General features: G+C 60.0%; 1 protein-coding gene across 2 annotated transcripts in view; it reads left to right on the plus strand.

The window, feature by feature from the left end:
* Nucleotides 1-11,852, plus strand: part of SLC37A1 (solute carrier family 37 member 1) — a gene marked incomplete at its 3' end in the record, with an annotated part of 46,232 nt that extends 34,380 nt beyond the window's left edge. The window contains exons 12-20 of one of the 2 annotated variants that reach the window (XM_084873640.1): nucleotides 193-283; nucleotides 1,404-1,466; nucleotides 1,924-2,009; nucleotides 2,933-2,981; nucleotides 4,049-4,122; nucleotides 4,736-4,814; nucleotides 8,883-8,980; nucleotides 10,462-10,526; nucleotides 11,043-11,852. In XM_084873640.1, coding sequence (XP_084729766.1) covers nucleotides 193-283; nucleotides 1,404-1,466; nucleotides 1,924-2,009; nucleotides 2,933-2,981; nucleotides 4,049-4,122; nucleotides 4,736-4,814; nucleotides 8,883-8,980; nucleotides 10,462-10,526; nucleotides 11,043-11,058 — 621 coding nt within the window. Of the gene's footprint in view, nucleotides 1-192; nucleotides 284-1,403; nucleotides 1,467-1,923; nucleotides 2,010-2,932; nucleotides 2,982-4,048; nucleotides 4,123-4,735; nucleotides 4,815-8,882; nucleotides 8,981-10,461; nucleotides 10,531-11,042 lie in introns of those variants that run through there. The other variant, XM_084873641.1, reaches the window with a different exon arrangement.
* Between the last annotated feature and the right edge of the window lie 681 nt (nucleotides 11,853-12,533).

The following is a 12,533-nucleotide window of genomic DNA, read 5'->3' on the forward strand; positions in this document are numbered from 1 at the left end:
GCTCGGGCGTAGAGGAGTCCTCCAGCCACTGACGTGGACAGCGCGCGCTTCACCTCGCTGTGGCGGGCCTGGGCACTGCCAGCCCGCCCAGAGCTGTGGCGAGTATGGGCGTCGGGGCATTGTGGCTCAGTCGCACCCTGAAGTGAACACAGGGAGTGCACCTTTGGGGTCAGCAGGCTCGCTCTCTTTCAGGGTGTGGTCGAGTTCTCCCTGTGCCTGCTCTTTGCGAAGCTGGTCAGCTACACGTTCCTCTTCTGGCTCCCTCTCTACATCACAAACGTCGGTGAGTGCCTGTGGCTGGAAGCGCTCGCTTGGGTTCTGTGCGGAGGCTGTGACCGAACTCCCTTTCTCGGCTGGTCCACGATGCATGGTGATGTGAGAGACACTTTGAACCCAGCGGCATGAGTAGTGGACATGTACAGACACAGAGGCAGCTGTGCCGGGCACGTTTTGTTGCCATGGCAATAACCTTGATGGGTTAAAGGGCTGGCATGCGTGTCCCAGCTGTGGCTGCTGGTTCTGCGGGGTCTCCTGTTCCGGGGCAGCCTGCGTTTAAATCTGGTTCCCTCAGATGTTGGGCCCGGCAGCTGGCGAGCAGGAGCAGAGGCCCCGGGGAGCTGAGATAATAAGTGTGATGGTCTGACCTGGAAATTGCTTCCTGGGGATGAGCTCCAATTTGAGGGAAGAACAGAGAGTATGTCTTACTTCCAAAGTCCAGCAGGGCTGGCGCTGAAGGTGGTGACAGAACGCACCAGCTCAATACCAGTGTGTGACCACACAGGAAAGGCAAGAGGGGTCCAGACGTTCCTCAGAGAAAAGATCCCGCGGCCGGGGGCTGCAGCCTCGGCTGAAAGGGGATGAGGATGGGCAGGGAAGGACGGTCAAATAGGACCCCGAATGTCTGGGTGTCCCCCTGAGAGGTAGAGAGATGCCAGCTCTGCTGAATGGACGGGGAGGAGACACGTGGAATGTGGGTTTGCAGGGTGCAGATCGCATGGTTCCGAGTGTCATGAGGACAAGCGGACGTGGCCTGTGCCCGAGCAGGAGGGCTGGATGTCACAGGATGGAGGCGGAGGGGACAGTGAGGGGCAGGGCCTGTGGGGGGTAGGGAAGGCAGTCAGGAGCTCGGGGATCCTTCCCTGTCTAGCGACCCCACTTCTGTCCTGTGCTGCATGGAACACTGGCGACACTGAGCCAAAGGGGGCGCCAGTGAGACTCGGAGGGACCCGTGCTCATTTGGGGGCGAGTGTTTAGGTCTCATCTTCCTGTGAGTCCCCCCACGGGCCGGGCTGCTGGTTCTCTGCCGTCGGAGTTAGCGGGCTGCTCCTCGGAGCGGATCAGCTTAGGGGGCAGAAGGACGTGGTGGTAGCATTTTCCCCACAGCGACACCTTCATTCTGACAGATCACCTGGACGCCAAGAAGGCGGGCGAGCTGTCCACCCTGTTTGACGTGGGCGGGATCTTCGGTGAGTCCCTCCCCCTGCTCCGTGGGGACAGGCAGTGGCATGTAAGCACCAGGGCTGGGACCCCTCAGAGCTGACTTCCTGAGAGGACGGTGTGCCCCAAGATGTCCCGCCTGAGTGGGCGTGCCCCCCCGCGTCTGGCTCTGCCTCTGCCTGTGAGCTCCGTCAGACAGGCCAGCGGGCGGCCAGCGGGCGGTGGTGGTGACCTGGCAGCGGGGGCTCTCGGGCCTGAGGCAGACCCGGAGCTCCCACGTTGTCTCCCCGGGAGGTGTCTCCGGCCACTGTGTCTGACCACAGCACATCGGCCTGTTCGGAGGTCAGGCATCTCTGAGGCGGCTTCCTGCTAACGGGACGTGCAAGGGGACTTGGGCAGGGACGGCTGTGCCTGCGTGCGTATCCTGCTTCCTCTCCGGGGGCCTCGCCCGGGGCGGCGGCCCTCAGCACCCCCCTCTGCACGCAGGTGGCATCCTGGCGGGAGTCATCTCGGACCGGCTGGAGAAGAGGGCCTCCACCTGCGGGCTGATGCTGCTGCTCGCGGCCCCGACGGTGAGCTGCCCCTTCTCCCTACCCCTGCCACCCCGCTCTGTCCTCCACCAGCGAGCACTCTCCGCCTCCCAGGCCACTCCTTCCATGGCTCAGACCTCCCTCCGCAAACCCCGTGGGCCTGCAGAGCCCCAGCCTTCCCCACTCACTGCACACGGGGCCCTCCCCACTTCTTCCCCCAGACTCCCACTGACCCTCCGGATCCCACGCCATCCCCTTCCCATCCGCGCTGACCCCGCCACCGTGTTCGCAGCGGCCATGCTGCTTTTTGGCATTCGGTGGCTTTCCGCCCTGCAGCTCCGTTCCTTGTCTGCAAGTGAGACAGCAGCGGCACCTCATTGTCAGTGAGGGTTAAATGAAGCATTGTATCGCGGCTGTCTCTACAACATGTTACATGTAACATTGTTACGCCCCAACTCAGGTTGTGATTATCTGGTCTGCCCCTCCACTGGGCTGTGCTTGTCCCCAGACCCCGCTAGTTTTCTGTCATCTTGGGTGGCAGACACTGCCCAGCAGACACTCAGAGAACCTTCACAAAGGAACTGACTGCGTGTGGCCCCCAGGCCTCGGGCCCCCACTTCCCCAGTGCCGCTGTGGGTCAGTGGTTAGACTCCAGGAGAACTGTCCCAACCCAGTCCTCTGGCCCAGGAGCTCAGAGGAGGAAGTGCCGCAGGGTCCCCCAACTCAGCAAGCGAGACTGGGACCTGCATGTCGGGGACAAGGCCAGTGGCTTCTGTGCCAGCCCCTCCACAGACGCCGCCTTCAGCCCGCCCAGCCCGGGAGCGGGGCCTCCATTCCTTTCAGGGCTGCCCCGGTCTGCTTGGCTCCTGAGAACCACCCGCCCAGCTTCTCGGAAGCACAGACCCCAGGGCACCCTCTCGGCCCCTTGTCGTAACCCCCTGCTGCCCTGTTTTCGCCATTCACAGCTCTACATCTTCTCCACCATCAGCAGAATGGGGCTGGAAGCCACCGTCGGTGAGTCCTCAGGCCCCGCTCTTCTCTCCCCCGTCTCCTCACCCCACAGCTGGTGCAGTGAGGTGAAAACTAACCAAGGAGCCCTCAGCTGGTGTGCCGGGAGCATTGGGCGAGGCTGAGCCAGTCCGCGTGCCCCTCTGGGTGGGGGCGTGGGAGAGGCCCACGGGCTCCTGCTCCTGGCACAGGCCAGCCTGTCCGCAGGGTGAGAGCCCATGTGGGAGGGGCAGGCCGCCTGGCCTCGGGCAGGGACGGGCCTCAGTGCCCGGTGGCCAGGAGCCGCCCAGAGGCCAGATGTCCCCTGCACCCCGGCAGGTGAGAGCAGGCAGGCGCGAGGCAGGCAGCTCCAGCTTCCTCCCAGCTGGCTCCTGTCACCGCCATTCTGGGGCTGTTTAACTCGCACTGTCACCCCATGGCTCTGACACTTAGAAATATTCTTTCCACCCTAACAAGCCAGCAGGGGGATGGCGGGGTGAAGGCTGAGTGTGACCCCAGGGAAGGTACGGGGAAGCAGGTTGCTCATGGGGGCTATCCGGAGGTTGCTGCTACCCCTGGCCCAAAAGCCTCCGCACAGAGGAGGTGGCCTGGAGGGCGGTTTAGGAGGGAACCATTTCAGAAACGGGCACCATGGCACCTCGGGGTCTCCGCCCGTTCCCTCGGAGTGGGTGCAGGGCAGGCCTGCCACTGCAGATAAGGCTGTGGCTGGTCATGGCCAGCAGACCACAGGGGCATTTGCTATCAGGGGGGCACATGTGTGGTCACGTGTGCACTCGGTGCTCCAGGTTCGAGCCCCCTCAGTGTGTTGGCAGCTGCTGTCCATGGAGGTGGAAGAGCGGAGTTCCGGGTCCGAGCACAGCCTGACTCGGGGGAAAGTGGCTGGACTTGCCAAGCAGGTCTCAGGGCAGCTCTAAAGGGATTTGTTTATGACGATTGTGCTGGCCGGCCCCCCGCCATGGGCTTGTGGGCCACCTTCCCAGCATCCCCTGGGGTAGGACCCCTTTGTGATGCCGGCTGCCCACCTCGGGTTTGCTGAGACTCCCTAACTCCCCCGTGGTTTCCGGTTCCCACAGCCATGCTGCTGCTCTGCGGGGCCCTGGTCAGCGGGCCGTATGCGCTCATCACCACCGCCGTCTCCGCAGACCTGGTGAGTGACACGCAGAGCTGGGGGACAGGAGGGCAAGTGCTGGCCGAGGGGTCAAGGTCAGTGGCAATAGTGGTAAGCCATGTCGACACGTGTGCCCTTGATACGAAGGGCCGAAAATGGCACTTATGGTCTAGTTTTTCTTTCCTAAACCCTCCTCCTCCCATCTAATATGAGGAAAATAGACAGATCCCAGCAGAGGGCATCCTACCCCTCACAGCTGTCCAGGCCGACAGAACAAGGGAATTTTGGGAATTCGTCATAGCCAACACGATGACTCAAGGTCACGTGGGTTCCTGGACGGGAACCTGGGACAGGAAGAGATGGAATTAAACATCCAATAAAAAGCCAATGCTCTCCGAATAACGTATAGATTTTAGTTAATGGCCTCCATGCGGGGTCGTTAATTCTAACAGACATAGGATGGCCGTGTGAGGAGTGAGTGAGGGGAAGTGGGCACAGGACTGACAGCCGGTCTGTCCAGGGCGGGTTCAGAGGGCAGAGGCCACGCCCAGAGCTGCCCTGCAGAGTTCCGTGCGGGTGCCCTGGGGAAGGCGAGGCTCATTTCTCCCCCGATGCTCCTGGGACACTCTTTACCCCGTTTCCCTCTCTCCAGGGGACTCACAAAAGTCTGAAAGGAAACTCCCACGCCCTCGCCACCGTGACCGCCATCATCGACGGCACCGGGTCTGTAGGTACGTGGGCTTTTTTAGCTCTAAAATTTAATTGTCACAGGGGAACCGCACGGTCCCGTCCTAATTAACAGATGCCACGATTCCGATTGCTTTGGTGACCTTGGGATCTACCGGCCTTCTTAAAATACGAGCAGAGCAGAAGCGCGTGCAAGCCCAGGGGACGGGGGGTGGCACCGTCTGTCCTCTGGCCGGTGGTTCTGGAGACGACATGCTGGAACACTTTTCATCCGTGTGAGAGCACCCAGGGCTTCCTATGCCACCTGTCAGCACACTCCGCCCGGCCCGCGGCCCACTGCCCGGGACTGTGTCGCCGCCTCTGGGACAGACTCTATGGAAATGGAAACGGCAGGAACACTAACAGGCCCCAAGGCGAGCCGGACTCCAGTGTCCCCAGCCTCGCTGAGGTGCCGGGAGACCGTTCAGTAGCATGTTCTGAAGGACAGAAAGGTGGTCAAATACGCAGCTCATCCTCGGAGAGGGACAAGTGGGCCCTGTAACCACCAGCCTGTTCTCGTCAGCCAGTCCCGAGGCTGGCAGCAGCGGGCAGTGCCCTTGCCCTTCCTGGAGCTTTCACGGGCACCGTGACGGCTCCCGGCGGAGGTCCGGAGCCACCTGTGCCTGCCCTTGGCCACCCGTTGTCCAGGAGACAGGCTCAAACCTCCGTGTCCCCCGGGGTCAGAGCAGCCCCGTGTTTGTCCTCATCGTTGGTGCCTTCCTGTTGCCGGATCCGGGGGTGACTTTGAATGTGCTGGACGGGGCTCATGCCCACCTCTGGGATGTCTGTTTTCACGTGAGATCATCCCCCTGGGGTGTCTCTGCCCCCTGGCGTCTGCAGGCAGGCAGCTCAACTCCCCGCATGGAGCAGGCCTGCTCTCCTGGCTCACGTGGCCCCCGGGGAACTTCCACAGCTGGAGGCCATGCCCGTGGGAAGTGGGACGGGGGCGGACTGGGACTGTCCAGCCTGCGCTCCGCCTCCTGCCCCGGAGACGGCATAGGTCCGTCCACTCCCCCTGTGAGCACTGGTAGAGGCCATCACACCGGGTTGCTGCCAGAAAGCAAGGATGGGGCTCAACCAGAAAAGGAATGCGGAGAAAAGCACGTCTGTCTTGATATTCTCAAAGCAAGAGGGAAGCAGAGCTAGCTGCTTGAGAGGGAGTCGCTGCACCTGCAAAGGAGCCGCTCTGAGCTGTGTGGGAGAAGCCCAAGCACAGCTCTGAGCCCCGTGACCCCACAGAGGATGAAAGAGGCCGCCCGAACCACGTGTGACCCCTCCCTGACCGCAGCCCTCGCTGGCGTGGCGGATGGTCATGCCCACACGCGGAGGCCTGGCAGCGACCCGGACCACCAGGCTCTGCCGCTCCAGGGCACAGGCCCTGAGGATGCGGTCACCATGGAAACAGCACACGCTTGTCCACCGCTGTGTCTCCCTCATTATTTCTCTCCGGAAGTGCTGCCCAGCGTGGCAAAGCAGAGAAAGGCTCAAGGGGAAGTGCCCGCCGGCAGGGCCTCAGTGTCTGAATTCTGCCGTCGCTTGGAGAGTTAATCCTAACGGAATTTGAGGTGGGAGCACGCCGGGCCGCATGGAGGAGTCCAAGTGGTGCTTAGCCCAGGCTCCCGTCTTTATCTCTGAGACCTCTCTCCGCCCGCTGTGCCCTGGGCACCGGGGTCCCTCGGTCTGTGCACACGACCTCATCGCTGGCACAGAGGCCTCTATTTGTCTTTGTTACTTTTTTTTTCTGCTATTTTCTGTGGTTGTTTTTTGTTTGTTTGTTTGTTTGTTTGTTTGTTTTCTGGAAAATTTACTCTTCAGATGATGAACTTTCTGGCTTGACCTTCCATTTTCTTTTCTTTCCTTCCTCCTGCACCGTCTTTTTCTCCTTTCTCAGAGGCGTTCTCGGCGGCCCGACCTTTGCAGGGCCCTCCCCTCTGGCTCGCGTGGTGCTAATATTCACCAGGCTCGCCTGCCCTTGGCGTGGCCTCCTCTTACGGCCTGGCTGCGGTTAGGCCGAGGCATTGACATTGCTGACCCGGTTTCAGGCACAGAAGTAGTGTTTCGGATGGCTCAGCTACGTGTCCGTTAGCTCGGACGATAGCACACTCCTGGATTTCCTCCTCCCCGGTCTGGGCATTTCCTGCTCATTTGCTTCGCTGAGCGTGCCTCAGATACGGTCGGATCTTGGCCCGGCCCTTCATACATCCGTGCTTCAGGACGAGCCGCTGAGCACCTACGAGAAGCCCTGCTCGTGGGTGGGCATGTCACTGCTGGTCCTCAGGGCGTGGGTCCGCCGGGAATCTGGAGGAGACGCCCCAGTGCCCAGGGGGTGCAGGGCATTGGCTGCTGGCATTCTGCTGTGTGGGAGGTCAGGGCGGTGGCCTCCCCCGCACTCCCCGGTGCCTGGCTGCGGACGCATCCCGCCCCGCATGGGCCTTGGTGTCCGGGGCCCAGAGCCCCCAGCGCAAATCCTCCAAAGGTTAAGCTGTGCTCTCCTGCAGGAGTGGGGGTTTCAGGGGGTGTGCACTGGGGTATGACGTTGGGGAGGAGAAGCCTGGGAGGGGGGTGGAGGGACATACAGAGCAGTGCTTTAGACAAGAAAACAGCCAACTCCCATTTTCCTCCCGCCACTCCCCCTCCACCCTCTGCTCCTCCCACCCTCCCCTGCTCCTGGGCCTGGACGGGCCTGGCTCTGAGCAGGTGTCCCTGCGTCTTCGTCTAGAACCGTGGTCGGCAAACTGCGGCTCAAGAGCCACATGCGGCTCTTTGGCCCCTTGGTGTGGCTCTTCCACAACATACCACAGCCTAGGCGAGTCTATTTTGAAGAAGTGGCCTTAGAAAAAGTTTAAGTTTAAAAAATTTGGCTCTCAAAAGAAATGTCAATCATTGTACTGTTGGTATTTGGCTCTGTTGACTAATGAGTTTGCCAACCACTGCTCTAGGACAGGGAAGTAGCACCTGCCATGTCTGTTGTCGTGTCCTATAAAACCCATCCTCCAGGGACCGGCGCCTCCTCTCACCTCCCTTCTCTTTGTGGGTTTATGATTTTTTAAATTCATTTGTGGTGTTTGGGAGGTTATAGAACAACTTACCGTGTTTACCTGGAAGTTCTCCTGAGACAGAGAAAACTACAGTCACATCTTGGGTGATAAAAGTAGTACGTGCCCTTTGCAAGCACTTGCAGGAGTGTCAGCACATATGTAATAAGGTGGGAACCTCCATCTCTGAGACTGAACCTCAGATTTCACACCTTGGTGTGAACGCTTCCTATTTCTCCCCCATCAGAAAGTTCCCCATCCACACACGTATCACAATAATTCCATCTCCTGCGGGAGAATGAATCACCAAACCCAGTGCAGACAATCTTGCACAGGGACCTTTGGGCATTTTGAGGAATATTTGTTTTGTTTTTATAATTCTTTAAAAAATTGTGGTCATAATTTTAGACTTAAGAAAAGTTGCAAACAAGCACAGAGAATTCACACAGCGTTTGCGTTAGCATCTCCCCCATGCTCTCACCCCATACATTTACAACACGCACCTGTCCACACACATGTGCACTTATGGACACATAAGCATCTTTTCTCTAAACCTCTTAAGAGTAAACTGCATTCATGCTTCCCCTTTACCACTAACTGTGTAGTCAGTATGTTTACCCTGAAACCAGGAACTCCCTGGCATGAGCTCAGAACAATGATCAGAATCAGGAAATTAACATGGAAACTTTATTAGTATCTGTGCACCTAACATTTCTCCACATAATACTTTTTATAGCATTAGATTCAGATTTCTTCATTATAAAATGTTTCAATAGGATTATTGGGTCAAAAGAGCATTTTAATGACAACCCATATTTTAGATTTGCTTCTAGCAAAAGGTTGGGCCACCCGTGCCCTCGGCAGGACTGACTATAATTAAGCTTCTTCCCCCTCACCACTCCAACCGGTGAGGATGCCACGCTGCTGTTGGCGTGCTTTTGCTCATTTGTCAGCGAGGGTCTGAGCCCCGCTTGGCGCTGCACACGGTCTGCCCCAGACGGTCCTCACGCAGGGCACATGCCTCTTGCCTCGTTTCAGGAGCGGCCCTGGGCCCTCTGCTGGCCGGGCTCATCTCCCCGTCAGGATGGAACAACGTGTTCTACATGCTGATGTTTGCCGACGCCTGTGCCTTACTGGTGAGTCCGGCTCCACGTCCGAGCTGCCTTTCCAGGGCGCCTCTGTGTGGCGCCTTCCCCCAGGGCTCCGGCAACCCTCAGGGACGGCGGGTCTTGGTCGTCGTCACTTCTCTAAGTGTCCAGACCCTTCCTCTTCCTGGTTTAAACATGGCTGCAGGCCATGCAGAGAGGCAAAGTGCAGGCCCCCTGGGGGTCCCGGCCAAGTCACCTGCAGGCCAGGGGGACTGCCATGGCGTGTGGTCAGACGGGCGGCCGGGCTCGCGTCCACCAGCCCACCCTCCGCAGTGCATGCAGCGGCCAGGCTGGCGGGGCCCCCTAGGGAGCTGGACTTCCTCATCTTTCAGAAGCTGTGCTCTGTCCTTCAGAATTGTCACACCGCGTAGGGCTTATCCGACACTAACAAGCAGCAGGTATTTTCCTCTCTCAGTGATCTGCTTTTTATAATCACAGGCTGCTTCCCGCTGACACTTTCCACGTTTGGAACTCGGTAGAATTGATGTCAGAAAAATGCCTCTTCTCTCTAGTCTGTACATTCGGGGGCTTCTAAGCTCCCGTTTGAACCTGAAGCCTCCAAGTAAACCAGCATCCCTGCCCCCGGCTTCTGGCTGGGGTTCTGGCTGAGGCTCGGTCCTGGGTCCTGCGTGACTGTGTGGGTTTCACACCATCCCCCCAAGTCTCCCCCAGTGCCCGCTGCCTTCGCCCGCTGGCACAGTGTCCCAGACACAGACGTCCCTCGGGGACCCGTCCCGAGCCCCTGGGCACTGCCCACCGTGGGGGCTGGTGTCACACTGAGGAAAGAGCAGAGGCACACAGAGAAAACTGGTTCAATGCGGGCGGTGCCAGTCCTTAGTCTGCACTTGGGAGCTGGGTCTGAGCCCTCTCGACATGAAGGTCACGAAGGCGAAGAGCTCGCTCGGCCAGGGCACAGGCTGCGCTGCCTCGGTTTCCCCGGCAGCTCCAGCAGCGCGTGGGGGCCGTGGGGCGGGCAGCCAGCTCCACGTCCCGTCGGGCTGGGCTGTTCCCAGGACGCCGCCTCAGCTCCCAGTGCCCAGGCTGAAGGCCGGCCTGGCCCTGAGCCACCTGCGGCTCCCAGCCCCCCACCCCCACCCCCCCCATGTCACCAGGCAGGGGTCACCTTGTCCTACTTTGTCTTTTCCAACGGGGACATGTATGGTGGGGCTCCCTCATCTTACACGTGGCCTGTGCCTGGCGTCACTCAGGCTGCGGTCTCTCCTGCAGCCTCACTCCCCGCGGCGCGTCCTCCACGGGGCTCCGTGAGCAGCAGCCCTGCCCGGGCCTCCTGCCTGTGTGCAGCCTCGGGCCTTTCTGTTCCGGAAACGTGTCCCTGGGAGGCGCTGTGTGTGCTGGGAGAGCCCCGGAGGCGCTCCCGCGGGCAGGGCAGGGTCTGCAGTAACGGCATGGCCGCACCTGGGGTCTCGGCACTCGGCAGTGACTGTGGTCTTGTCTGTGTTTGGGTGCAGTTCCTGATCCGCCTCATACACAAGGAGCTGAGCTGCCCAGGGTCAGCGACAGGGCATCAAGTTCCGTAAGTCCCCCCTCCCCCGCCTTCTTCCCTCCCCCCGTCCCTCTATCCCCCCTCCTCCCGGTAATCACAGCGCTGCCTCAGAGGCCGCTCTGGCTTATCTGCCGCCCACACCTGGCTGCTCTAACGAAAGAAAGACAGCTCCCCGCTCCCCCTCATCCCACAGCTCGCCAGCTCCCCTTTTCCTTTCTCACAAACGGCTGCTGTGGATCGATCCTGGTCATCTCCCCTCCAGATCGAGTGAAAGACGGGGAGACGGGAGGCTGTCTCCTTTGTTCTCAGGGAGCTGGGCTGCTGGGCTCTTGTTCTCAGGGGCAGCCAGAGCTCAGCCCCCTGCCCCCTTCCTGGCCCCACTCTGGCCTCCAGAGCTGTGGGGTGGGGTGGGCGGGGCTGAGCGGGAAGCCCCCGCAGAGGGGAGGGAAGCGGCACTCCCTCCGAGGGGCTTGTGCGGGGCCAGGGGCGTCTGTCCTCCGACTGCCTGTCAGTTTGACCAGCTGCTATTTCGCCCTTTGCTTCCAGGTTTAAGGAACACTGACCCCTCGGTCCGCAGAGGGACGCCGGGCCGTCCACACGCTGTCTTTCAAGGAAAAGGACAAATAAAGGATCCTGTGTTGAAAAGAATGACTCACTCCTGCCTTTTGCACACGCACCTGGACAAGGCACAAAGCCACCTCGGGGACTCCCGCGCTGTGTCAGGCGGGCCTGGCGCTCGGGACCATGGCGACCCGGGGCACCTGGCAGGTGCTGTGGGACACCCAGGTGCCCTGTCTCTCAGGTATTTCGGCGTGGAACGCTAGAATGGGGTGCGTGCCCGAGGGCGGGGACCCCCAGGACACGCGTGGAAGACAGTCAGCTCCAGCCAGCAAACAGCCCCTTCCCAGACGGAGCCGCACAGCTGGGTCAGAACCCACGGAGTCAGACGCCGGCACTTCCTCTCTGTGCCCACCTGCAGCCACTGTGAGACGAGCAGCGATGACGCGTCCACGCCTGCGGGCCCTGGGGCCCCCGGATTCCTGTCACCCCAGCTCCAAGGGCCCTGACACTGCTGGTCCCCGTGGGGTCCGGAAAGACGGGGCGGGGGGCTGAGGGCGGAGGGGGAGGCACTGGCAGCGGGCGGGTCCCCGTGCGGAATGTGTGCCCTCCCCCAGGCCAGACCCCCGGGCCGGGTTTGTTTATTTATTGGAGTGTGTGCTGGGCCGTGGGGGCCGGCACACAGGGCATTTGTTATTTATTGACAGGCTGATTGTTTCGTGGCCACTATGCTCTCGGTTGTTGCCTAGCAAAACACTTACCTACCCTTTGAAATAAAATGTTTTTTAAAAAACTCAATCAGAACGGTGATTGTTCCTGCTCGCTCTCCAATAGAACTGCGTGTCCCTGGTTTTCTGTTCCCGCAGAGAAGGGCCGCCCTGCTGGGGAGCAGGCCGAGCTTCCTTTAAATACAGGATGATTTGTAAATCATGCGATCGCAGGCATATGCCAAGATTCGTCTTTGACCGTGAAATGTCACACAGGGGAGGAGCGGGCTGCACTGGAGGGTGCACGCTGGAGGGCAGGCTTTCAGACTGCCCTGCCCTGGCATCTTCTGAGCCTGCCTGACGCACTTTTTCCTCAGAAGGATGCCGAGGATAGCACTCTCTGCTGCCCCTTCACAGCGGTCAAGGTCACCACCAATGTCAAGGTCACCACCATCATTCCCACGAGGGCCAGAGAAGGGCCAGGCATGATGGAGGTCTTCTGAATGGCCCTTGTCCTCACAAGCAGGCTGGCTTTTTCATAACAGAAGTGACTGACACATTTAAAGAGTTTCCTCCTCCTAAAAATAAAAAGTTCCATAAACACCACGTGGATTCCATACAGTTTCCTACACACAGTTCACTCAGCTCACAGGCTTGTTTCTCTTTTCCATCCTGTGCTTGGTCCCTTACCTCCAGCAGCTTCCTTTTCCTGGGTCCGGGTGCCTGGCTCTCTGCTGCCCCTCCGGGCCCTGCCCATGGGGGTCAAGGTGGC

Source organism: Pipistrellus hanaki, assembly GCF_964339955.1.
Source record: "Pipistrellus hanaki genome assembly, chromosome: 2".
NCBI lineage: Eukaryota > Metazoa > Chordata > Mammalia > Chiroptera > Vespertilionidae > Pipistrellus > Pipistrellus hanaki.